Here is a 26,260-nt window from a genome sequence, read left to right as displayed (position 1 = left end):
TGCCAATATTTGCCAATAACCGAGCGGGAAATAGGTAAATAACATAATAAAAATAAATACAAATACTATAGTAAATACCATAGAGAGACATAGATCATTCCATGTTTTTTTTTCTCTCTCGTCTGGCTTTACAAAGATAAGCCAAAGTCAAGTTTGTAGTTATTTGTAACAAGTTAGATAAACTATACAAATATGGACCCCGTCTGTGCCGGCGCTCGCCGACATACGCACGGCACCCCCTGAGAGCGCTTTCCAGTCAGTTTTAACAAAAAAAACATTCCAAAAAGGCAGAGCATGCCCACCAGCTAACACCGACACAGACGAAGTCCATTCCATGATCATTCAAAATAATTCAATCCAAGGGCAGGTCCATTGAAAAAAATTATATAACTATTAGGTACATAGAGATAGTATTTAGGTACCTTTGGTTTAATCATTTGTCAAATCCAGTCAAATCGTACACTTTTCAGCCCTATCTGTCTCTGTTTTGATCTGTGGTTTTGAATTTTGATTATTGGTTCTGATGAGTTGACATTTTGATTTGATTTGATTGTTGATTGCATGTTATTGGTCTGTGGTTGATTGCAGATTGTAATGTATTGTGGTTTGGATTTGTGGTTGTTTCTCAGCTTCTCAAAAAACAATTTGTTCTAAAACAATACTAATTTTTTATTTAGCATAAATGATTTCATTTTAACACAAAGTATAACATGACATCAAACGAAAAAGAAGCTGATAAAAATGAAGATACTTCGGGCGAGAATCTACCTGCTGAGAATACTGAAGAAAACGATAAACTTGCGCTTACTGAATACGTATCAAACTTGGAAGCCCGGATAAAAAATAAGTCTGAATTGCGAAATCAGAATTTAAACTGCATTCGTCCACCAGATAATCACTTTTCTAAACTAGACTCGGGCTTAAAGAAGAACACAACGTTTGTTAAAAAGCTAAAATCTTTTAGTGCCACGCAATTGGATACGCTTTCAAAAGACTTGAGTGCACTCAATCTCACAAAATACATCTCTGAAGTGGCCGCAGCTATCGCCGAGGCGAAACTCAAAATGTCCGATATCCCAGCAGCGATAAACCTTTGTTCCGTCTTGCATCAAACATATTCAGAGTTTTCTACTTTTTTCTTCGAAAATTGGCAAAAAATTTTAACATTTAAAGCAACCGATAAGATAACAAACTCATCAAAATTACGAGTGGATCTTCGTTTTTATGCTGAACTAATCGCTGTTGGAATTTTCACCAACAAAATGGGCCTTCCTCTCTTAGGCAATGTCCTTACGGTCTTAATTAATATGGATAAAGAAGAGCACAATAATATTCCTATATTGTTGACATTTTGTAAACATTGTGGGGAAGACTATGCTGGGTTGGTACCAAAAAAGATTAAAGATACAGCGGAGGTAAATACAACTTTTTTAAATGCATTATTTTATTTGATTATGATTAGTTTTTGACATAGCATTGGTGTTATTTTGCAGTTTCATAAGAAAATTTGCACAATTGCATTTTACATGATGTAGTAATATGAATAAATAATTTTTTTTTTATTGTGAGATAGGCTTGGATAATCATGCCTGAGAAAAAGAGTAATTATACATTACTAGAGTCTAGCTTGGAGTGTGTTTGCCAAATAGATGCCTATTCACTCTTGTCTTGAAGGTATTCAAATTATACTTGGCAGGAAACACTGACACCAGAAGGGCATTCCACACCTTAGTGGCACATATCAGAAATGTTGAGCAGAAACACTTTGTATGAGCAGATTGGATGTTGACTACATAAAGGTGCCAGCATTCACTGTTTCTCATGGTACCTTCAAGAGTTCTAATTTTATATATTGTGATGCAACAAATATTCATTTCTTTTTCAGAAACATAATGTTACTATTCCTAGGAACACATTTTTACCAGCCGAAAAACAGACAGTTGTCAGAAGTCTTCTAAAGGACTATTTTTTATCACTCACAAAACATTTGTTGGCTGAGAGAGCTCAACTGCAAGCCCTACATGCTGCTAACCAAAGAACTTTGCATACCAGAGGTGAACTGTCACAGGAAAGAAAAGATCAACTAGAACAACACCAGGTAAGTGCTATAACACATCATTTGTTATTGCTGTAATTTAACTAAGTAAATAATTTTAATAAGACTTTGTTTATGAAACTAACCTGTTTTTCACCTAGGAAAACATATAAATGCATGTAATATGAAAAGTTGGAGGTACATGCCCAAGATCGAACTGCAGACCTCCCAATTAGGAGGTTGATGTTTCAGCCACTAGACTATTGCTACTTGGCTAAACTTCCATCAGCAAGTCTTGAGTGCAGCCAACCGCTAGTCTAAAATTTAAAGAAAACTTGTTTTATTGTTGTTATGTTGAATATCAAAAACTACCTCTGCGTAGATTGTCTCCTTTTTGCATAATAATGTCCAAATAAAATCCAAAATGGAATCAAGACCACTATAGTCCATTTATTAATCCCAGAGACCAAAATAACGTTTCATTGCCTGTTTTTTATGACTCTTTGAGTGATGTGGTGCAATCACCACAATCTTTGATAGTGGTGTGGTGTGGAGCAACCGCCGAGTTTCTTGCTGGTTCTTCTCGGTAGGAACGGCATTCGGAACCAGTGGTAGATTTTTTTTGACGATTCAAAAGCACTTGTAAAAGTTTAATTGAATAAAAACATTTTGAATTTTGAATTGATACCAATAAATATTAACTAATACCGATAAGATATTTGTGAGACAACAGAATGTGTTGAAAATAATTCCGATTCAAATGAAATAAGTATAGGCTGATTCTCAATTTGTTTTACATGCTATTGAAACATTCCTTAGGTGAATTATTTTTCGTTGCTTACTTTATTCTTCCAGTCTTTCAAAAATATGTGATTAGTGCTGCTTTTTTTATCTCGTAATTACACATTTTGCCGGTTTATTATACTCATTCATTATGCACCAAATATTAGTTTACTAACGATTTTTATCTGAACTGGAACCATGAGGACAACCATTGATTTTGAAAGTGCCACCCCTACACAACACTATTTTTGCTAAGATGGTATCACTTTTTATAAGTTTGACATTTCTAGTTGTCATTTTGGTCTCTAGGATTAAAAAATTGACTATGATTGTTATATTTTAGGCAACATATGATAAGCTCTTGGTGGGTGCACAAAACTTTGCTGAGGTACTGGGCGAAGAGTTGGGAGAAGCGGGTGAGCCTCCTACACTTTCCTTCACAGTGATAGAGACTCCTGGTACTGTGACCATTGGTGGAAATGAAGAGATCATCATGCAAGCGGGCACTGATCCCTGGCAAGATGAGGACACCAGAACATTTTATACTAGTCTACCAGATCTTAAGGTTTTCATGCCTAACTATCAAGTAAAAGAGGTAAGGAAGTTTCATATTTTCCACTAGATAGTCTCTGCTAGTTGCTACTCTATCCGAATGGATTCAGGTTTTCATAATTCCCATGGAAACTGATTTTCCAGGGTAAAAAATAGCCTATATTCGGGATGCAAAAATGATGAACCAAATTTTGTCAAAATCATAGTTAAACATATTGACATATTTTGAAAGAATCCCTATTTTATAATAATCACCAAAATCAATAATTGCTAAAATCATTAAGTATTATTTACAACAACTCTAACTACATAGCTATAACTACATAATTGTAGTTCTGCATTGTAAAGAGGAGTTCTACATAGTTCATAGTTGTAAACTGTATATTATGACTTTTCATAATGAGTTCTTGCAGTAAACTATTGATGGGCTACATACATTTAATGATTATTTTTAACTGGAATATTTGTAATACTCTTACACAGCCTCATTTTGATATTAGATTTAAGGGGCATCAGACAGGTCTGCCCGCGATATTCAAATTTAATTTGGTATTTCGCAATTTGTAAACTAATACGACAACGTAGGCTTATGACATTATAATTGCGCCAATGGCAGTATCATTCTCAAAGGTTTATATAAAAATCTTTACTTGAATGGGTTCATTTTAAGAAATTTGCTCTAGTATCGACTAATTTGTGAGTTATAGTCAAATACTAGAGCTAATGTCTTATAGAGTTATTAATAATTTTATAGGCTGTAAAGAGTAAACCAGAGACTGATGTAACTGAAGAAATGCTGGATGAAGACTTGAAAGAGGATGAGCTCAGTGACAGTGAAGAGCCTCTAGTTGTGCCGGATGTGGAGCAGGAGGAGTCCCAGCCTGCCAATGTATCCAACAAGTTAGAACACTTGATGTAACACTAGAATATAATCATTATTAATTAATCTTTAATCATTACCCATATTTATAAATAGCATAGCATATAAATAACTCAGCAGCATAGTTTCCACTCCTGAGAAAAGTAATTATACAATCGAAGATTATGTAAATGATTAAAGATTGTGGATTTGACCTGCAGCTTGCTCCAGCAATGTGTGGGACTTCAATTACTTTTATACATGGCATAATATTGTATATGAAATCTTTGAGAAGAGCAACTGCCGAGTTTGTTGCTGGTTCTCGGTAGGAAAGGCATTCCAAACCAGTGGTAGATGCTCTTTATGGTTCAAAAGAACTTGTAAAAGTCTAATTGAATAAAAATATTTTGAATTTGAATATCATCATAACTCGGTGAATGTGTTCTTCTGGGCCATTATTATGCAGTTTTGGATGTTGGTAATTTATATTGAAATTATTTTCAGATATGCCCTTGATGCTTTTTTGAATGAACTGCCAAACTGCATAAACAGAGAAGTAATAGATAATGCAGCTGTCGACTTCGTTTTGAATCTCAATACAAAAAATAACCGAAAAAAATTGACAAGAGTGCTATTCAGTGTTGCCAGAACGAGGCTTGATTTGTTGCCATTTTACTCAAGATTTGCTGGGATTCTGTATCCTGTGCTACCTGACGTTTGTGTAGATCTCTGTCAAATGCTTAAGCAAGACTTTAAATATCATGTCAGGAAGAAAGATCAGATCAACATTGAGTCTAAGGTCTGAAACGAATATTTTTACTAGAGTTAATGTAACAATTTTATTTAACATATAATTTTCCAATTTTTAACATTTGTTTTTGCAGATCAAAGTTGTAAGGTTTATTGGTGAATTAGTTAAATTTGGCTTGTATTCAAAAATGGAAGCTTTGTATTGCTTGAAAGTTTTGCTCCATGATTTTAAACACCACCACATTGAGATGGCCTGCAATTTATTGGAAACTTGCGGAAGATACTTATATTGCAATCCGGACACACACCAGAGGACAATGATTTATTTACAGCAAATGATGAGGAAAAAGGTAAATTGTTATTTAAAAAAATTATTTGAAAGTAGGTTTTAAAAATATGAAACACGAGTAATAGATTTTTTTTTTTTTTGTATTTAGACTGTTTCAGCTTTAGATTCGAGGTATGTCACGCAAATCGAAAACGCGTTTTATTACGTTTGTCCTCCCGAAGCACCCACTCAGCCAAAGGAAGAAGAACCACCAATGCATCAGTTTATAAGGAAAATACTCCATGAAGATCTACAAAAAAGTAATGAAGAAAAAATTTTGAGACTTATGAGAAAGCTGAATTGGGATGATAATGAAATATCATCGATAGCAATACAGCATTTAGCTGGGGGATGGCGAGTGAGGGCCAGCGCCAGGCGAGCATTGGCGCGTCTCACTGCAGAGTTGGCGGCGTGGCAGGAAGCGGTCGCGCCCGCCGTGGTCGACACTATACTCGAAGAGATAAGGATCACAATGGAAGACCCCCACCCACGCTACAATCAAAGGAGAATAGCAACTGTTAGATACCTTGGAGAGCTGTATAACTATAAACTTCTAGATTCGAGAGATGTTTTCACAGTTCTCTATTCCTTCATCACTTTTGGCGTCACAAACGAGCACGCCAATGTCTCATCACTTGATCCACCGGATAACGTGTTTAGAATAAGATTAGTTTGTGCATTGCTCGAGACATGTGGAGCATACTTCAACAGTGGGTCAAGCAAAAAGCGGCTAGACTATTTTCTTGTGTTTTTCCAAAATTATTATTGGTTCAAATATTCTGATCCCTTTTGGACAGAAGAAAATAAATTTCCCATATATGTGAAGTATATTTACCAAGAGTGTCTGACTAGCTTGAGACCCAAAATAGTTCTGTATACAAATTGGCAGCAATGTAAGGATGCTATTGAGGAGATCAGGCTAACGTTGTATCCTGAACTGGATGAAGAGGAGCAGTACGACAATGATGATCAGGGAGAAGATAGTGTTGCAGATGGGTTGAATACTATAATAGAGACTGATGATGAAACGGACAACCCAACAATGCTTGATGAAAGTTCCGATGAAGACCCTATTACAGAGAACGCTGGTAATGACGATAACGATGTACAAGGTGATGAAATGGCGATTGAACCACGGCGGCCTACACCAAAGCCGGTAAATATATAATTTTAATACAAGAGAATCTTATTCATTCATCTTTCTTTTCATTTTTTAATTCTATCTTTCGAAAGTCACGTAATCCGTTCAGCTGTGGTTTTTGTAATGTAAATCTATGTCTTTGGAAATCGAATATAATCAATCTATCCGTAATCGATCAATGTGTTACTTAACGACATTGTAATTCGTCAAAAAATATCATGCAATTCTTGACAACTCTTCTGATGGCAGATTAAATTTTTGCTAAGCAATTTGTCGTCAGATTACAAATAGATTAATTACATGAATTTCGGCCGTAAGTGTATGAGTGTGAATATAGCTAAATAGTTAATATCTGATTTAAAAAAATTCTAGGTGGAGGATGTTGAATTTGAATCAGCATTTGAAAAGATGGTAATGGAAAATATTGCAGAGAGACAGCGCGAAAACAGACCGCAACAAAGAGATATTGCTGTGCCGATGACGTGTCGACAAACTACCAAAAAGACGTATGAACAGTTACTGGTAAATGTAAATAATACTTTTAAATTCTTACTGTAATAAAATATATTTTTGATTCTATTACTAAAACAGAAATTATGCAAAATTATCAATCAATTCAAGAGTAATTTTCGTAAAATAAAAATATTTTGTCAATATAGGTAATTCTGTTTTACTCAATCTCTAATCTGAAATACATGGGACAGGTCTAAAATCTAAATGTAGTGCTAACCTTTTTGCAAAGAGGATTATTAGAAAGGGATAGCAATACATATAGATCTGATTTAGTTGAGAGATGGTGTACAACAGCATGAGCAATTTTGTATTTCATAATAAATGACATTCAACATTTTTTTACAGCAAGGCAAAGAGGGTGTCGAGTTTGTGTTGATGGTTAGAAAAGGGACAAAACCACAGTACAAATCATTCAATGCGCCTCCAGAACTGGCAAGTAATCTACAGCAACAGGCTTTAGCTGATAAGCAAGAAATGGAGAGAGTGAAACGGTTTGTACATATTTTTTACCTATGGCAAGGTTGGTTTATTAGTTTAGCAGTTTTTTAGGGTTCCGTGTCCGAAGGGTGTCAACAGGGTCCTATTACTAAGCCTCCGCTGTCTGTTCAACCGCCTGTCTGTCTGTCAGCAGGCTGTATCTCTTGAATCATAATAGGTTGAAATTTTCACAGCATGTGCATTTCTATTGCCGCTATAACAACAAATAATAATCAAAATGGCCGTAGGTGCAGGCTTATATCGTAACAATATTATAATCCCTCGTAACTCGTAAACTACTCAATAGATTTGTTAGATAAAGGTGGTATGTTTTTTAAGACATGACAAATGCTACTTGGCTGACGTTACAATCAAAAATATTTAATCCCAACCATCTGTGCTTACATCTACTCCTAGACTTACCTTACATCTAGACTTGCCTTTTGTAGAACACACCACCATACTGCTACCTTCTTGAGGTCATTGTCCAACGGGCTGGAGGTCTACACTGCGAAAAATACAAAGGAAAAATAGGGGCTACACAATTATTCTATCTTTTAAAATGAAAAGTCTCATTGTGTGGTTTTGGAAACTATGTTGTGTGGTTATTCACTTTGGTTAATACTATAAAACCGAAAGTGTCTCTGCCTACCGGCTATCTGTTACGTTTTTACGGTCAATCTGCTTAACCGATTTTGACAAAATTGGGTACAGAGATATCTAACATCCTGGAAAGGAACATAGACTTTCCTTTTATCCCAGAAAATTACAGTTCCTAAGGGATTTTTAAAAACCTAAATCAATGTGGTAATTTTGATATTGTATTACTGGTTAATTAGATATTGTAAAAAATCGAACTATGATAGTTTGATTTTGTTAAATCCGAGAGGTATTTTTAATAAAGTAGCAATGGATTTTATCTTTTAACAATTTGTTTTCCAGTTTAACGCTAAACATATCTGAGAGGCAAGAAGAGGAAGAGTACAGTGCAGAGAGTGGTGGCGGATCTGGAGGAAGTGGCAATCCTAATAGGGGGCAGCATGTTCGACAAAAATATCAACATCCAAAAGGAGCTCCAGATGCAGACCTGATATTCGGACCCAAGAAGTTTAAATAAAATGTACTACATTATTTAAACTTCTTGGGTCTTGATTATTATTAGTAATAATCGCATCATAAAAATATTACATGTATGACAACATTCAACATAATATTATAAGCTGATTAATAAGTCGGGTTGCAATTTATTAAATTTTATAGAAGGTCTCTTGTTTTATTTTTGAGTTTTTCGAGATTCGCTGCTGATGCAGGCTACTCCTAAGTTTTTTTAAAAATCATAATGCTTATTCACAAAGTTCCATTTTAATAAAAAATAGGTAGTATCATTTAAGTTTCTAAATGTAACTCAAAATTCGCTATTTTAATTTTTCTTTCTGAAAATATGCTGAGAGCAATCGATATTTCTAATCGATTTACGGTTAAGATCTTGATGGACTATTCATAAAGTATAAAGTGGACTATAAAGAAGTGAACGAATGATTTTAGTGGAGATCATAGACAATAGATATTTCGAAAAGGTTTTGACATGTTTCATTTTTTTAATCTTCAATTCAGTTAAAAATTCAAACCAAAGACTACAATAATTCAAACCAATTCAAACTGTCAAAGAATGTGCTTACTGCTTCGCGCTTTTTGTTTACTTTTTGTCTTTTTAGCTTTTACTTGATTTAAATCCTAAATGAAATGAAAGCGTTGCTGAAAATTAAAAGGTTGTAATAATTACAGCAATCATTAAAAAAAAAGTTATCACCCTTGGTGAGTGCGTTGAAAAAAGACTAAATAGAACTAACCTTAAAATGGGTGATGAAGATTTTAGTAAACTTTTACAACAAGCAGAACAGTTGACGACTGAAATTGAGGGCAATGAAGAACTTCCAAGAGTCGAACGGTCTTTAGGCCAGGTCCTAGAAGCCTCTCACGAATTATATTCGAGAGTAATTCAGTCTGGGCCGAACCAGATACAAGCGTAAGTAAATTGTAAACGTTACGCTATTTACTGATTTTTGAAGTTGGAAATGACGATAACTTGAAGGGAATTTCTAACATTTTACTTCTTCAAGTCTGCTACAATCTTGTGCATTATGGCCAGCACTTGTAGTTTTCAAACTTAGAAAACTTGCAACTTAGTTTTAATATTTTTTTATTTTGAAGGAAACCTGCAAAAATACATATAAATATGTAAAAAATAAGTACCTACTTAACAAAAAATGTGTTGTTTATTTTAGCCATGTGTTATTTGGGTCAAAAGGGATTGACTTGCAACAGATATCACAGAAACTAGAAACATTATCTTCTAAAAGAACTTTTGAACCTTTGCAACCTATTGCAGATTCAGATATTGAAAGTTTTTTAAAAAATGAAAGAGAAAACGCAATACTATCACTCATTGATGAAGTTAACAAGAATGTGAGTATATTATGGATATATTGTTTAGATATTTTTTAATTTTATAGAATCATCATTGGATTTGTACAACAATATTTGTTTTATCACTTGAAAGTTAAAATCACAGCCTTTATTCAAATTGGTTATCATTGTACACTTTTTGATGTCAAATTGTTGAATTTGTCAGATAATTGAAGTAGGTACTGAATAATGCTGATAATTATTAATTATATTATTTTAAAACTAAAGTTACGAGGGTTCCAAACATGCCCTGACTTGAGAAGAAGGCCACAACAAAGTCAGATGGGTATTCTTTTCATTATTACCATTTCACAGTACTTATCACTTAAAACTTATTAGAACTAACAATGCTGTTAAAGAAACTCATTCCCAAATGTTCTTATCCTTTAAATAATCCTTTACATTGTAATAGTTAATTGCTAAAGTTAAAAATTTACAGTCTCTTCAAACTACAGAGGACCAAAAATGGGAGCACATGCTGTCTGAATGGAACAAAGAAAAAATTAAGCTAATGAATGCCATGATAGGGCCCTCTCAGAATTGGTTGGACCTCAAACGCACACCAGAGCTCCCCAGCATTGCAGACACTCCTAAGAAATTTGGTCATTCCATGTTAGATAGTGTTGAAGCAGCATACGCTAGACAAGTACAACAATATAATAAGCTCATTGCTCATGGTGCCAAATCTAGGACAGCTTTGCATCAAAAATTCTTACAAGTTGCAGAAGAGTTTAATGATCCTGTAAGTTATTATAAAATATTGTATAGTGTACTTCTTTTCATGACATTTACTGAAACCTGTTTTATTTTGAAATTGACAATTTCTCAATATTGTTGTGTTGTAAAACTCATATGTAGGTATCTGGTATATAAACTCTATATTGCAAATCTCTATTTAACAAAAAAACTCCTTAAAATGTAGAAATTGCTAAGGTTTGTTTAGATTGTTACCCTTATATTGAAATATTTGAATCCAGACCTTCAAACACAATACTAATATAAAGTTGTAATTATTTTGTACTTGGAATTCTTATAAATGTGTTCTTTATTGTGTGTTGTAATTGCACTAGCACTTGTTCACTTACTGTACTTCCTACTATCATCTTATTGCTAACCACTTATTTGTAAAATTATCATTTTCTTTTACTCGCTCTTTATAATGTAACATTTCCCGTTTCCTTTAATTTTGCCATATAGAGTTTAGAGTTGTGATAACTAAATGCGCAAGTGTGTCAGTCTGTCTGACTATTACCTGTTCATGGCTCATCCGCTCAACCAATTTCGACATATGCACAGATAGTTTGCATCCCAGAGACCTGACATAGGACTTCTATGTTTTATCCCAAAATATTGAAGAGGTCCCGCAGGATTTTTAGAAACCTAAATCCTACTTGACAACATTTCAGGCATTATTTAAAAGTGGTTATGTAAAAATATTATGTTGTATTCATTTGCCATGACATTTCTCATATTCAACTTTTTTTAGAAAGTAAAAGAAATGTGGGAAATCATTAAAACTATGGCTAATATCCCAGCTCTTGTCAGAGATGAAGATCCCTTGAAAGCTAGGGGGAATCCCACAATACAAAAATGTCTTATAGCTCAGGGGAAGAAATATTTAGAAAAGAGGTCAGTATTTTATTGTTTATTTTGTATGCTCACCTATTTGTCATATAATAAGTATTTTATTTATATGATTTAAAAATACAATATAAGTAAGACACAGTATACAGTCAAAAAGTATAAATATACAGTCTCCATTTCTGTAAGAAATATTGAGATTAATTAGCACTATTAAGAATTTCTCGGAAGAGTAATTTTTTAGGGTTCCCTACCTGTTTTGACGTAAAAAAGAACCCTTATAGGCTCTCTTTTCGCCCATCTGTCTTTGTGTCTGCCACATGGTCTATGGAGTTATATAAAACCAAGCTTCTGAGTCAATGCAGTAAAAAATATGCAGCAAATTTCTATACTTGCAAATCAATAGTCTACTTGGTAAGCACTGTCTTACAGCCTGTGTAAATGCAAAATCTGAGAATTATTTGAAGTTATGAATATTTTTTGAATTACAAATTGACTTAGGTTTGCAGTTGGAGATAATTTAAGCAACAAAATAGATACACATATCTTTCCAAGATACCACACTCTCAGTATGCGAGTCAGGCTTTCACTTGGCCAGTTTTTTGATTGATTACCTAATCTTTATTTATTTTCATTATACTTTTCTACACTTCATTGCCAAACTAGATACAAACAGTACATGAGCGATGTTGTTCGAGCCAACCCAGCGGCTGCATTGCGAGGTGGTGAGCCAGGAACATTCCCCTTGGTACGAGGATTCGTAGGGCTCCGACTCCAGGGACAGAACAATCAGGGCCTGACTGACGGGGTAGTTGATGACCGACCTCTATGGCCGATGGTGTATTATTGTTTGCGAAGTGGGGATGCAAATGCTGCATTGTATTGTCTGAGAAAAGCTGGGTAAGTCATAGTCTTATAATACCCGAACTAAAAACTTTGTCTGCATTTTGGCACATATTTTTTTAATTTTTGTTATTATATTTGCCCATACTTAAAGTTCTGTGAGATAATTATTATCATATAATTTCTTGTTGTTAAATAAAGGATTTTTATAATTTAAAAAACGAAAAAAAATATACTTTCCTTGTAAAAAGGTGTATATATAATTTATGCAAAAATTTTAGCCGAGACCACGAAGAATTTATAACGGCCCTAGAGGACCACATAAGAGATCCAGAGAAAGTTCTGAGTGACAAATTGCAAACAGAAATCAATTTAAAGTACAGACTTCAAATTCGCCACTCTACTGATCCATATAAAAGAGCCGTAAGTAACACTCAAGTGAATAATAATATGTATGTACATAGGATTTTTTAGCGATAGAACTTCCAATATTAGCATATTGCATCTTGCAATGTTGCAATATTACTTATTATATTTGATAAAGAATCCTTGCTTACCTGAAACTTGCTTTGCTGAAACGTTAAAATCCATGCTTTTCATCATTCATTCAAAATTGCAATCTCTTTTCGATGTCTCAACCCTCAACCTAATTAATGCATTTATTCAAAAAAATGATACAATATACTGTTAGGGTTCCATACCCAAAGGGTGTCTACTACAAAGCCTCCGCTCCGGATTTAGGTTTTCCAAAATCCCGTGGGAACTCTTTGATCTTCCAGGATTAAAAGTAGCCTATGTATTAAACCAGAATATTATCTATTTCCATTTCAAATTTCAGCCAAATCGGTTCAGTAGTTTTTGCGTGAAGGAGTAACAAACATACACACACACATACACACATACACACAATATTAGTGTGAAGTGTGATAGTGTGATACGAGGTATGATGATGATACGGAACCCTTCATGTACAAGACCGACTCGTGTAATTTCGCCAGGTGTACTGTGTGGTGGGATGTTGTGACGTGAGCGACGAGCATTCGGAAGTGGCGCGGACGGCGGACGACTACCTGTGGCTCAAGCTCTCCGTCATCAAGTCGCGCGCCAACAACGAGGCTGACTCATTCACTTACTCCGATTTGCAGAAACTGATTTTAGAAGAATATGGTGAGCGACATTAAAGCATATTATGCAGTCGAAGATTATGTAAATGACAAAAAGCATGGAGTTGACTTGCTCCAGCAATGCGCGGGGCTGCAATTGCTTGTTATAGTACAGTATGGTATATTATTGTATACTGAGCACTTGAAAAGAGCAACCGCCGAGTTTCTTGCTGGTTCTTCGCGATAGGAATGGCATTCCGAACCTGTGGTAGATTATTTTGACGATTCAAAAGCACTTGTAAAAAGTTTATTTGAATAAAAATCTATTCTATTATTCTTTAACTTCTTTAAAGCATTTTCTCAATTTTTAACAGCTTAAAAGAAAACGATCAGTTTATTTTAATGACATTTGACAGGCTGCTAGCTAAGTTCACGACAGTTTGGAAACTTATAACAAAACGTCGAGGCTTCGACGTCACTGGCAGGCGTCAAATGTTCCCATATTTGACGCTAGGTCTATGAATTGAAAAACATTGTTGCCAAACAAACATTATATTGCAATAATATATGTAATATGTTATATTGTAGGTGAAACACACTATCATGCCTATGAGAAACCACTGGTATACTTCCAAGTACTGACTTTGACGGGTCAGTTTGAACCAGCAATAGAGTTCCTGTCAAGAATACCCAGGTAGGTATTTTTTATATTTCTTCATATTTTACATTGTTTTTTTGCTTGTTTTTTATTAGCCGACTAACAAAATACGTTCTATTTGATCGACCTAGAAACATTATAGCTTAGTAATAAGCTTATATTTTATATATTGTGTATTATACAATTATATTATACTTATTCCGGCGACTTATACACAAATTTCAAACTCCTATTTTACCTTCCATAGTGGTTGAATTTTCAAAATTCTTAGTGGATGTCTACATTACAATAGCTATCTGCAGCCTAATTTCAGCCTGATCCATCCAGTAGTTTGAGCTGTGCGCTGATAGATCAGTCAGTCAGTTAGCTTTTCTTTTTATATAAATAGACAGATACCTTTGTAAAAAGAAGACCAGATACGTAGGATACGTATCTAAAGTGAAGACTTAAAACTACGACACTTGGGTCACATTTTAGGAGCGCTATCTCTTTTACTCTCGTGGGTTTTGTATCTTCTTACTTACTCATCAACGAGCAAGAATTTTATACGCCATGTTATATGAACGTAATATCTATGGTATAATGTCATTGTTTTTTTTTAGATATCAAGTTCATGGCGTGCACATGGCTTTGGCTCTCCACGATGTCTATATGTTGGGTACTCCGCGCAACGTACAGGCGCCTTTACGTATGTATTATTATAGATATAGTATTAAAAGGATAATCTAAGATTTACATTCAGTACATTGGCTATTAAACTGGACAGTCTAGGCAAGGAGGCTCCCCTGGACATTGTGAATTATTAGGATTAGTTGTTAGGAATTGCCATAACATTTTTTTAATTTTTAATTTTTAATTTTAATTTTTTAATTTTTAATTTTAATTTTTTGATTTTAATTTTTTAATTTTTATATACGTGACATTTTATTTATATATAATCACTTTGCAGCGCCCTGACGGGGCTTCATGTTGTAATATTATAATTATTTTCTATTATGATGTAAAACATGAATGCAAATAAATAAAGAAAGAAAAATAAAATAAGTTAAGCTAGTAATAAATACTAACATAGGCTTAATGATTATTCTATACTATCAAATTATGTGCTACTAGCTGATGTCCGCAACTTAGACCGCGTGGATTTAGGTCTTTAACTACGTATTTGTATACGCATGCAAAATATCACGCCGAACCGTTGCTCCGTTGCGACGTGATTGAAGGACAAACTAACAAACCGAGAAACAAGCACTCTTTTGCATTTACAGTATGGGTAGTTGTATATGCCTGAAATAAAAGTCTATTTATTTTATATTTCAAGATACTGTGTATATTTTTCAGTGTCTGTGGATACGGACGATCCGATACCGCTGCGGCGCTTGAATTTGGCGCGACTGATCCTGCTTTACGTCAGGAAATTCGAACTTTCTGATCCATCGGATGCCTTGAACTATTACTTCTTTTTGAGGTAAATAAAATTCAGTCAATTTTTCACAGATTCAAACTTTTGATTCTCTTTCTTCTCTTTAGGTTCTATTTCTAAAATCTAATGCATACCATGAATATTAATATACGTTTATATTTTTTAATATGTGATATATTTTTGTTACTTTGTTGTAGAAATCTAAAAGACCCCAGCGGCAAGAACCTGTTTATGTGTTGCTGCACGGACCTCGCGCTCGAGAGCCGCGACTACGACCTGTTGTTCGGGCGCATGGACGCCAGCACCGGCCTGCGAACTTCCGGTCTCTTGGACCAGTTCAACAACCCACACATCGATAGCAAGGTATGCATAAATCTTGGCCGATATCCACGTACATTCATTGCTTGTTTACGAATATGGTCCAGTCTTTCAATCAATCAGAGCCTCGATAGCTCAACGGTTGAGCAGCGGACTGAATTCCGAAAGGTCGGCGGTTCAAACCCCATTCGTTACACTATTGTCGTACCCACTCCTGGCACAAGCTTTACGCTTAATTGGAGGGGAAAGGGGAGTATTAGTCATGATTAGCACAGCTAGTATTCTTTATACATAAAAAACATCATTTGCCAACCGATAGGCATCCACAGCTGGACATAGGCCTTGCTCCAATGGTTCCCTCTGTGATGTCGTCTGGCAAGGTTCCATCGCTACGGTTTCCGCTACGAGGTTGCCATTCTAGCATCGGTTTTGTTTAATATCTAATACTCTTAATATTTTTTGCAGGTCATTGCCCTTAATGCTGCAGAACAGCTGGTGAACAAAGGCCTCTTTGAAGATGCTATAATAGTCTATGACATAGCTGGGGTAAGTTTTTATATTTTAACCTATTTTTGCAGAATAGAAGAAATTCTCGTCATATTTTTTTGAAATTAACTTCAGAAAAACAACTAAAAATATGTCATCTAGAACATATTATGCAGAGGAGAGTGGGACTATGAGAAAGAAAGATTAGTTCCCGACGCGACGGCGGTGACGGTGATGCGGTGACGATTTTTCTCATTTTACTCACCGGCATTTGAGCACATACTCGTACCATACAATGTAAAGCTTCGTTTCAAACCATAACGTCTCTAATTTGGGTTTCGTATGCTATGTGTAATGTGTATGTAGATTGTAGACTTCAATCTATGTAGATTAATTCATAACATGTTGGCATGTTTTGAAGTGGGCTTGTAAGCGTCCGTTACTCCGTTGCGACGTGATTGAAGAACGAACCAACAAACAAACACACTTTTGTTGTAAAATTTTCTTTGTGTATCGTAGAACCTGGAAAAGGTGCTGGAGCTGTTCTGCGTGCTGCTGGCGCAGGTGGTGAGCGCGGGCGGGGCGGCGGGCGGGCTGCGCGCGCGGCTGGGCGCGCTGGCGGAGCACGTGTCGCGCCGCCTGCGCGCCACGGACGCGCCACCGCCGCCGCCGCTGCTCGACGCCTACAACAAGCTCTGCAAACTATGCACCTTCTTCGACCACTTCCACGCTGAGAACTACGAGGCGGCGCTCGAGGTGACTTATTTTCATTATTACTACTACCAAGTTAGCCTTTGGTCAGTCTAGTACTTTTATATAGTTGTTAATTATATCAGACAGTGAGCTCATAACTATAGAGAGTGGTCGCATCTCGAAGTCTTTGTCAACAGTAGGTAGCGGCCAGAACTAAAGCAGTGACCAGCAGAAGTTAAGGGAACTGTGAAAGTGAGAGAATAGTTCTCTCCCCTGCGGCGGTGATGGTGGCAATTTTTTCTTTTTATGACATCTGAAAAGGAGTTTCGCTTCAATATTGTATTCTTTTGCAGACGGTGCGCTCCTGTGAGCTGGTGCCTCTGAGCCGCAGCGAGCTGGAAGCGCGCGTGGCGGACGCGCGGGCAGCACGCGGCGAACTGCTTCGCGCGCTGCCGGCCGTGCTGCGTGCGCTGTGCCACATCCTCATCGCGCAGCGCCAGAAGCTGCGCACCGCGCAGTCTTCCCTCGCCGCGCAGACCGCCACCAAGGTGAGGAGTCACGGTGTGCTCTTGTGGGCTGGTTCGCTGAGCCGGAGCGAGCTGGAGGCGCATTTGTATTGTGTTTGTACGCGTTCCAACTGCGCTTTGCGCATCAGCAACTGCTGCAAAAGTAAATACGTTCACGTTCCGGTAGCATGCAACATTGAACGCTCCGCGGCGAGCGCTTCTCGCGGTGGAGGTTTTTATGCGAACACGAAGCGTGTTTCTTGTGGCAGTACGCATACCGTCTCCATTATGGATCAGTTGCAGATGCGCGGTGCGCAGTTGGAACGCGAACATAGTAGATACCTGCCTTTAAAATACCCACCAAGTTCGCGCTCCAACTGTGGCCATGGTAGTCCGTGGGCTCAAGCAGGTGAGATGCGCGGGGTGGATATATTTTTTATTTTTTAGATTTTAAATCTAGATGAGGTATTCGCCTCACTCAATAAAATATTAAATATCACCTGTCATGGTTTAATTTTTTTTTTAATTCTTGTCACAGCAGTTGGAGTGGTTGCGAGAGCAAGCTGAAGTCCTTAACATATTTGCTGGGAATATAGCGTACAGGATGCCAGGAGACACCTACAGCCAGCTTGCTCAAATGCAGATTCTCATGCATTAACTTAAAAAAAATTGTCAACAGTGTAATAACTTTTATTATTTAAGAAAAATAGGATGTGAAATAAAACTTGCTTTTAAATATAAATTTTGTTTATTTTCCGATCTTTTCCAATACATATCGCTCTTATCAATTTGCATCACACTTGCATTGCACACATTGCACATTGCAAATCCAAAAGACAAAAATAATAAATATTAATTTTGGAATACAGACTTAATCTTCGTGTGGCACTTTCAAAAAATCAAAATATCGAAATGGGAATAGTCGAATTGATTTCCGGTTTTTTTCCTCTCGTCTGGCTTTACCACAGGTCAGACCTATAAATAGATCGATGGGCTTTACAAAGATTAGCCAGACTTCGTCTGTGGTGGCATTTGCTGGCGCGCGTGCGGTGCCTTTTTGGAGTGTTTTTTTTTTTTGTTAGAAGTGGCTGGTTTTTGTGTTCTGCTGGTGTTTATTGGTGGTGGAACTGACTGGGAAGCGCTCTAAAGGGGTGCCATCTTTTTTTTCTCTCTCTTCTGGCTTTGCACTGATTAGCCAATGTCAAGTTTGTAGTTATTTGTAACAAGTTAGGGAAACTATATAACTAAGTATGAACTTCGTCTGTACCGGCGCCCGCCGACACACGCACGGCACCCCTTCAGAGCGCTTTCCAGTCAGTTTTAACAAAAAAAAAAAGACACTCCAAAAAGGCAGTGCACGCCCGCCAGCTAACACCAACAGAGACGAAGTCCTGATTTCCGGTTTCATTACAATCTGTGCTTATGTCAATGTCAATTGCACATGGAAGGGCTGCCAGTCAGCTGCTGTCATTCAAAATATTAAATAATAAGTATTAGAATTTTTATGTTTACCTATCTTTAAGTTTTATTTTCAATTTAAATGAATTAAAATGGATCAGAGTAAAAATTTGCATCGTGATCTATACTGCGTGTTATTTCCTGGTATTGTTAAAAATGATGAAAAAGCGATCGAGTGTATGGGTGGATTGAAGGGAATTTCACAGGTATAGTATTTACTGCTTATTTTAAATAAAACTATGAATTCCATTGATGTCAAGCAGTAAAAGTACTCACCTTTTACCTAACTTTTCAGTGTTATTCACAATCTAATAAGAAACGGCTTGGAATGTCTTTTCAACCTGAAAATCCATTCATAAGAAAAATGTATGCAGACTCAAAGCCAACTGCTGGTGTTCTATTGAGTTTGAAGGTAAAGAAAACAAGAAATGGCAATGAAATTAAGAGAGAAGTTATATCAACGTCAGTTGTGGGGTCTGTGAAAAAAATCAATAAGTTTGAATGTAAGGATAAGTAAAGATTTATATTGTTGGTCTAGCTTAACTTATTATTTTTATTTTATTGGGGAAACCAATAGCTGTACTACATGGGCTAGAATTAGATAACTTAAAGGTAATAACAGGTTTTTACATAAATAAGCAAGAGTGCCGGGTAAAAAACACTAAAAGTTCACATTCAAAGTTACATTTCACAATTTAACATGACACACACCATTCATATTTCCATTGTCTATGCTGGCTTCATTGTAGGTTGAATGATTATTGGGTGTAATTTTTAATATATGTTAAATCAGTTTAGAATAATAAGGAAATCCTGGCCAAATATGCTAAGGCAGGCACATGTTTGGGTGAAGGTTTTACCATGTTTACTAATAGCTTTGCAGTGTAAAATCTAGATCTAGCTATATTTTCATTTCTAGTGGACTGATTTTGTATCTTAAATAAGAAAAAAAATCAATTATGACAAAATACAATAATGTTTGCACTAGTTTAGTGGTTTATATTATGTGTGACATGACACAAATAAACAAAAATGATTAGAATATGGGCTTATAAATTTAATTGGTGAACTACTAGAGATTGGGCAAAAAAATGTATGTTGTATTTCTTTGTTTCTAATTCGAACCGCTAGGATATGGAATACCTTTTCTGCATCAGTTTCCCCTTCAGTTTTTTAATACTGGTAAGCACTGTCAAGTCAAGAATGAATAGACATCGTCTAGGCAAGCACACTCCATCTTAGGCTGCATTATCATTTGCCAGCAGGTATGATTGCTGCCAAGTACTAGTCTATAAATTTAAAAAGAAAATCTAATAATTTTTTTCAATATTGTTTCAGCTATGTGTGACTATCAATATTTCCCAGTAACTACACCTGTCATGAAATCTAACACACCACAGTGTTTTTTAGAACAGATATTACCAAGTGGAGTAGATCAATTTCATTTTATAGAGTGAGTACTTAAAATATATTCAATTTTAACATTTGATATAATTACTGTTAAGCAACAGCTGAATTATACCAAAGCTTACTTTTAAGTTTTAATTGTAAACTCATATTTATTTGAATAATGATAATTTCTTCATTTGTGTCTTACAACCATGGACGTGAACAAGTATGTTGCATAGGATGTATAATATGTACATACATTAAAAAAACCAGCCGAATGGAGAACCACCTCCTTTTTGGAAGTTGGTTAAAAAAATATCTAAGATCAATGAAAAAAAAATTGAAAAAATGAAAAATGTTTTATTAACAAAATATAGTCTTGTACAATAATTGCGCTGTGTCTGGTGGTACCCACACTAGGTAATCCTGTATCGTGGGTACCTAGTTTGCGTTGACAATATCTCGTTTACAATTTTATTTTAATGATTGAAAGTTAGCCATTAGTCTGAATATATTGCGTTTTCAGAGAGCCAGCACCAATGTTTATCACACCTTCAAGTTTCGCACGACTGGACAAACCAATTAACTATTTCTATACAGAAAAGAGGTATATAAAGGCATCACTCAAAGATGAGTCTATGATGGTTGACGATGATGTTCACAAGTCTAGAGTTGACCGTGGGTTGCCGATTGCTAGATACACATTCAATTTGTCTGAAGATTTGCCATTGGAACCTCATAATTATTATTTGAAGAGGAAAGCTACTCGAGAGTCAATATATCCACCATTGAAAGAGGAATTCGAAACTGTTAAAAAGGTGTTTAATTCAATTGAGATTATGAGAAATTCTCTCTATTCTGCATTGAAATATTGAAAATTTCAGGAAAGCATTAATACCGGAAGCAAAAGTTTAACAGCTTACTTTAGACTAATTGTCCTCTGTGTAAAACTTTTAACTTAACAGTTAATAATTTTATTTTTTAACTTAATAATTTTATTTTTCTTATTATTACAATACAAGTTAGCCTTTGACTGTGATCTCACCCTGATGGTTAGTGCTGATGCAATCTCAGATGGAAGTGGACTAACTTGGAAAGGGTCAGTTTTATAAACTTACCCCTTATCAGGGTTTTACGCAGCATCGTACTGGCACGGCTTTGCCGTTAGAGTGGTAACTAGCCACTGCTGTATCCTTACACTACAACAAACCTGAGACAGTTTAGAAATTAAAAATTCTGAAATGGCCCTCTGCCGGGAATTGAACCCGGGGTACAGGTTATTTAACGGACCAACAAATTCCTGAAAGGCCGGCAACGTATTGGCAGTTCCTCTAGTACTGCAAATGTTCATTTGCGGCGGTAATCACTTAACATCAGGTGACCCACCTGCCCGTTTGTTCCTGGTTTTATTTAAAAAAAAATGAAGCCTGGATCTTCCACTTATAAGACCACGGTGCTCACCACTGCGCCAGGGTGGACGTCATAATATTCTTTATATATTATTATTGTTTATAAAAAGAAAAATATAATAAAACAATAAACTTTCTTTCTTGTTGTTGATTAACGAAATGAATAAAACTTTTACAGCTTTTCGATGAGAGACCAATATGGTCTTTGAACCTCATAAAGTATCACACAAAGATAAAGATAAACTCCCTCAAAGTGATAGTGCCATGTTTGGGGATCTACATGAAGGAGGGCCCATGGAGAATGATGTGGGTAAAGTATGGCTATGATCCCAGAAAAGAGCCCGGGGCAAGAATATATCAAACGTTAGACTTCAGGATGCGACATGCAGGTGAGTGGAACCATTTGTACTCTTAAGTTGAAGGACCTGTTCTGAGACCACTGAAATTAATCTTCAGATCAATTCACTATAGGAGATGTGATATTACTTAATTCTTCAAATCACAGAAATCTTGAAAATAATTTTAGTAAAGAATCATAATTCATTTAATTCATTCATCAAAAAAGAATTACAAAAAAAAATTGTTGTTATTTTTTGTATGATGATGAGTCCGATTCGCACTTGACTGCTTTTAAAAAAAATTATAACGATGATTTTAGCGGGAGTTCATTCGATGGTGATGACTCGTGATCAAGTGGTTCACTGCAAGAAAACTGATCGCATACGACATTACAAAAAGTACGCCTCGGAGCCTCTCACATCGGAGGACATAGTGTACGAAGGCGCTGTATACTTCCGCCCAGGAATGGTCCCCTCACAGCGACAAGTTTATTATCAGGTGAGATGTATTTTGTTTTAATCCATTGAAGTAAATTGATGCAATCACAGTAGTCACTTATCTAGATGTCCTTCACTAGTACTTTTATATTATCTGATATTGTTATATAATTTATGTAGGTACTAGGTACTAATATAAACAAAAGAAACATTATTATAACCTTTTATAAAAAAAAAAACAATTTGGTCATATGATTATTTTATTTAGGGTCTTTATTTACCAACTGGAAAAAATCTTAAGTAAGTACCGTCTTTTGTTTGTATAATGGTGGAAGGGTGTCATTCCGAATTTTTTAACAAACGTCCAGAAACGTGAATATGTTCCTTTCTGGACTGTACATGCGCCTCGCTACTTGGTCAGTGAGTGACGTAAAAAATGGGGTGGGAATCATGAGTTAAGACGCGATCCATCACCCTATTGAAATTCTAACAGGAAAGTGTATATGTCTGTTTGTCTGCTATGTTGTCATGGCACAACCGCTGAACCGATTTTAATGAAATATGGTACAGAGTTAGCTTACATCCCGGGGACGGACGGGACCACGCGGATGGAGTCGCGGGCATCATCCAGTGAATAAATATTGTGGTTCAAAATTGTCAGTACTGCGACGTGGAGCTGCCGGAGGTGCAGGAGCTGCTGGCGCTGGAGCCCCCGCCCGGCTACCTGTGCCACGCGCGGCGCGGCTGGCTGCCCCCCGACACCGACCAGCTGTGCCGCGACCACATCTTCCGCAGCGCCAAGCAGACGCTGCTCGACACTCACAGGGCCGACCTGAAATTTGAGGTACAGTCAAAAGCCGTAAGTCGCTTAGCACCTTAGTGATCATATTCGCGTGGCACGGCACGGTTATGTAGTATGTACGTTAGGTATGTGTGGCGTGTTTATAGGAAAAGGTCATAAGTGCGACAGGTTTTTGATACAATAGTTTCGCGGAATTGCTACTCGAATTCTGAGGCCGGCCATACAGACGAAAAGAAAGAGTTTAGAAAATCAACTATGAATGGGGTTCAGTCTCGAGTTAAATACTACTTTTCATTTCCGTTGCGAAGAAATGAATAGTGAAGCGCGAATGAAGCTAAACGGACAGACGAAGAAAAAATCTGAAAACCGTGATTTTGTAGTTACGTCACAAAAAAATAAAATTAAAATGTTCACAGTCAAATAATATGTTTACTAAATCACGTCATCATACATGGCGCTACCTGTCATTAACTTGCAATGTTGTGCAGCTGTTGGAGTGAACATAATATAATACTGTTTTGAGATTTCTTGTATAATGGTACGGAACCCTTCGTGTGCGAGTCCGACTCGCACTTGGCTGGTTTTTTTAAAGGTCACCATACCGTGCCGGAATATTAAAATACTGTGTAGCTAATGATCTTAATATAGGATATCATCCGTTGCAGGAAGGCAGCTCCTCGGGTTCAACATCGGAGTCGGATGAAGAGGACGCGAGTGGTGCGAGTACTTCTGTCAATGAAGTAGACGAATCAATGAATACATAATAATGAGCTATTTATTTATTTGTTTTATTTCCTTTCCAACCATTCCAATATGAAACAATGGTACCACTTCTGCTGTACGCAATCTCTAAACTAAGTTGACTGGTCTAAAATCACCTAAAAGTAATGATTCATTAATTTTGTTTTCAACCTTTCTCATTCCGAAAGAAGACTCGTGGTTAGTAGTGGGCCGGCGCGGCGATGAGTCGAGATGATGAGTCTACCGGGCGGCGCAAGGTGAACACAAAAGTGCACTTAGTATCAAATAACCTACCTATTATAATAGGTAGGTAAGTTCGAGCTATAAGCACAGAGTAGCGATCCTCTGTGCTATAAGCACCTATAAGTACGATATACCTACCAACTTTACTCTACTTTGGAGTTCGAACTTGGAACACGGTCCCATCTTTGAACTTAGGTACCTACTTACTCATATTTTATCACGTAGAGCAACTAAGTATTTCATATAATTGTAATTTATCAGTCGATATTGATATGAATTAAAATAATAGTTACCTACCTAAGTATCCAACTTTTGCATTGAGTCATACGTAGATTATTCAGCTATTAGTTATTACCTACTTTATTAAAGAGATGCAACGGATATCCGGTATCCAGGCCGATAAGCAATATGTATGGTAGATCAATTTCAAATATTTGAAGAAATCAGTGAATAATAAAATTATAATTTAGTCCCTATATTAGGTATATTCTCGTAGGTATCTATAGTACGCGAAAGTCCGAGATGGCTATCGGGGTGTGAGGAGGGGGACACCCCACATTATTACTATTGTTATTCCGTACCGGGTCAGCGGGGTGGGTGTGCGCGACGTCCTCACCCCGATTGCCATTTCGACCTGTCGTGTATCATACCTACTTTGAACGAGCAATTCTTTTAAGCATTGTAATAATTGGTACACTAAGGTACTGGAAATGGTCCACAAAAAGAGAATAAGTACTCATGTCCATCATCAAGACGAGCAAGCTCGCTTTCTTTGAGGCATTTAGGAGAGGAGCCCAATTCTGATTCTCAAGAATAATATTGGAAGGAGGAATTGAAGGCAAAAGGGCCACAGCTGATGTGAATGGTTGGATGATATAAGAGGGTGGACAGGGCTTAGTTACTAAAAGGTAAAAAGTGGCTTTAGATAGAACAGTTTTTCGTTAGATGACCGCCAAACTTTGTTTCGAAGAGGGCACGCGAATCGCGATGATAGTAAATAATATACTAGTTGGTTTTTCAGCAGACCTGTCAGTCAAAAGATAGCACTCAGCATATGCCTAGTGGCTCCCTTGGTTCGAATCCTGTGCACGCTTCTACCAGTACTAAGCCTGCATCTTTTCACATCTATGACATTCACATTTATGGCATAGGCATATCCTATTCAATCTAGGTACTCACTAATCGTCCGAGTTCGTTGTCCGTTAGTTACAGGCGTCAGTTATTATTGGCGTGTTATACACTGCACAGGTTCGAAAAGGCTCGTCATAATGCAAAATGAGCATTGAGGTACAACAGCTAGGGTAAGCGATGCTTTTATGCCTCTATGACCTACACTTCACTGCTCAGTGGTACCAATTGCCGCTACTGCGCACATTTATAACAATGAGCAATTAGGCTACCTTTTCTCCAGAGGCATGCAAGGTGCGGCCCGGTAGCCACCAAAGGAGGCGCGGAGGTGTGTTGTGTTTATCACGTGAAAAAATCAAGCTATGAAAAATCAAGAATTAATATAATTCTCATACTGCAGAAGGCACCACTTCCCTGACCTTGGTACCACTGAATATGTACCTAAACTATGCAAGCACACGATATGCGCTGCAGTCTCGCTGTCTGTCTGGGGTGTCAGAACATCCCTTGTGGAAAAGATGCCTTAGAGAAATTACAAACAGAACGGACAATATTTTTTTACGCATGGATTACTACGTTTATTAAAAGTTTGGATCATCAAACTGAATCACTCTCACAAGGCGATGCAAATGTCCTGTTGTGAATAATAATTCACTGTTAGGTACTCACAAATAAAAATGATAAGCATCATTATCTAAACTCTAACGACACTGATTGCTGATTAAGATAATTTTAGAGTGTACGGGGGCGGCAATCTTCCTTAGGCCTAGGGCAGCCAAGGTAACAAATCCGCCCCTGTTAA

At 36.6% G+C, this 26,260-nt stretch overlaps 3 protein-coding genes and 1 long non-coding RNA gene across 7 annotated transcripts; 3 read left to right on the top strand and 1 right to left on the bottom strand.

Moving 5' to 3' along the window:
• The first annotated feature begins 589 nt into the window (after positions 1-589).
• On the top strand, positions 590-8,702 carry LOC123868382 (regulator of nonsense transcripts 2). 4 transcript variants are annotated; one of them, XM_045910907.1, is made up of 10 exons: positions 590-1,415; positions 1,886-2,098; positions 3,162-3,413; positions 4,125-4,270; positions 4,734-5,028; positions 5,114-5,329; positions 5,417-6,463; positions 6,821-6,970; positions 7,307-7,452; positions 8,381-8,702. In XM_045910907.1, exons 1-10 carry the CDS (start codon positions 711-713, stop codon positions 8,553-8,555), a joined length of 3,345 nt encoding a protein of 1,114 aa, XP_045766863.1. In that variant the 5' UTR covers positions 590-710; the 3' UTR covers positions 8,556-8,702. The 4 variants fall into 4 exon arrangements, with proteins under 4 accessions (XP_045766863.1, XP_045766854.1, XP_045766845.1 ...); XM_045910898.1 differs by having other exon boundaries at positions 6,821-6,976; XM_045910889.1 differs by having other exon boundaries at positions 4,125-4,285.
• On the bottom strand, positions 6,889-21,359 carry LOC123868447. Its single transcript, XR_006796647.1, has 3 exons — positions 21,346-21,359; positions 7,898-7,901; positions 6,889-7,024 (listed from the first exon to the last, which is right to left on the bottom strand). It is a non-coding gene; the product is annotated as an uncharacterized LOC123868447 (long non-coding RNA).
• On the top strand, positions 9,084-18,254 carry LOC123868403 (nuclear pore complex protein Nup93-like). Its single transcript, XM_045910919.1, has 15 exons — positions 9,084-9,464; positions 9,724-9,904; positions 10,344-10,646; positions 11,391-11,533; positions 12,152-12,385; positions 12,610-12,751; positions 13,327-13,495; positions 14,020-14,125; positions 14,692-14,777; positions 15,428-15,554; positions 15,707-15,872; positions 16,293-16,373; positions 16,833-17,069; positions 17,360-17,554; positions 18,051-18,254. The coding sequence occupies exons 1-15, from the start codon at positions 9,295-9,297 to the stop codon at positions 18,168-18,170; spliced, it is 2,460 nt and encodes an 819-aa protein (XP_045766875.1). The 5' UTR covers positions 9,084-9,294; the 3' UTR covers positions 18,171-18,254.
• On the top strand, positions 10,115-24,125 carry LOC123868427 (general transcription factor 3C polypeptide 5). Its single transcript, XM_045910965.1, has 10 exons — positions 10,115-10,126; positions 10,978-10,987; positions 19,037-19,176; positions 19,266-19,473; positions 20,309-20,423; positions 20,886-21,177; positions 21,947-22,157; positions 22,427-22,605; positions 23,206-23,388; positions 24,012-24,125. The coding sequence occupies exons 3-10, from the start codon at positions 19,063-19,065 to the stop codon at positions 24,108-24,110; spliced, it is 1,401 nt and encodes a 466-aa protein (XP_045766921.1). The 5' UTR covers positions 10,115-10,126; positions 10,978-10,987; positions 19,037-19,062; the 3' UTR covers positions 24,111-24,125.
• The last annotated feature ends 2,135 nt before the right edge of the window (positions 24,126-26,260 follow it).

The sequence above is a fragment of the Maniola jurtina genome, chromosome 1 (genome assembly GCF_905333055.1).
Source record: "Maniola jurtina chromosome 1, ilManJurt1.1, whole genome shotgun sequence".
NCBI lineage: Eukaryota > Metazoa > Arthropoda > Insecta > Lepidoptera > Nymphalidae > Maniola > Maniola jurtina.
This window is presented reverse-complemented; position numbering and strand designations above follow the sequence as displayed.

Excerpts from the sequence above, each read along its gene's own strand:
- LOC123868382 (XM_045910881.1), top strand. The coding sequence starts at position 711 with ATGACATCAAACGAAAAAGAAGCTGATAAAAATGAAGATACTTCGGGC. Across the intron at positions 2,099-3,161 it reads ATCAACTAGAACAACACCAG|GCAACATATGATAAGCTCTT; the intron begins GTAAGTGCTATA and ends GTTATATTTTAG. Across the intron at positions 7,453-8,380 it reads GAAATGGAGAGAGTGAAACG|TTTAACGCTAAACATATCTG; the intron begins GTTTGTACATAT and ends TTTGTTTTCCAG.
- LOC123868403 (XM_045910919.1), top strand. The coding sequence starts at position 9,295 with ATGGGTGATGAAGATTTTAGTAAACTTTTACAACAAGCAGAACAGTTG. Across the intron at positions 16,374-16,832 it reads TAGTCTATGACATAGCTGGG|AACCTGGAAAAGGTGCTGGA; the intron begins GTAAGTTTTTAT and ends TGTGTATCGTAG. Across the intron at positions 17,555-18,050 it reads CCGCGCAGACCGCCACCAAG|CAGTTGGAGTGGTTGCGAGA; the intron begins GTGAGGAGTCAC and ends TTCTTGTCACAG.
- LOC123868427 (XM_045910965.1), top strand. The coding sequence starts at position 19,063 with ATGGATCAGAGTAAAAATTTGCATCGTGATCTATACTGCGTGTTATTT. Across the intron at positions 22,158-22,426 it reads CTTCAGGATGCGACATGCAG|CGGGAGTTCATTCGATGGTG; the intron begins GTGAGTGGAACC and ends CGATGATTTTAG. Across the intron at positions 22,606-23,205 it reads AGCGACAAGTTTATTATCAG|TACTGCGACGTGGAGCTGCC; the intron begins GTGAGATGTATT and ends CAAAATTGTCAG.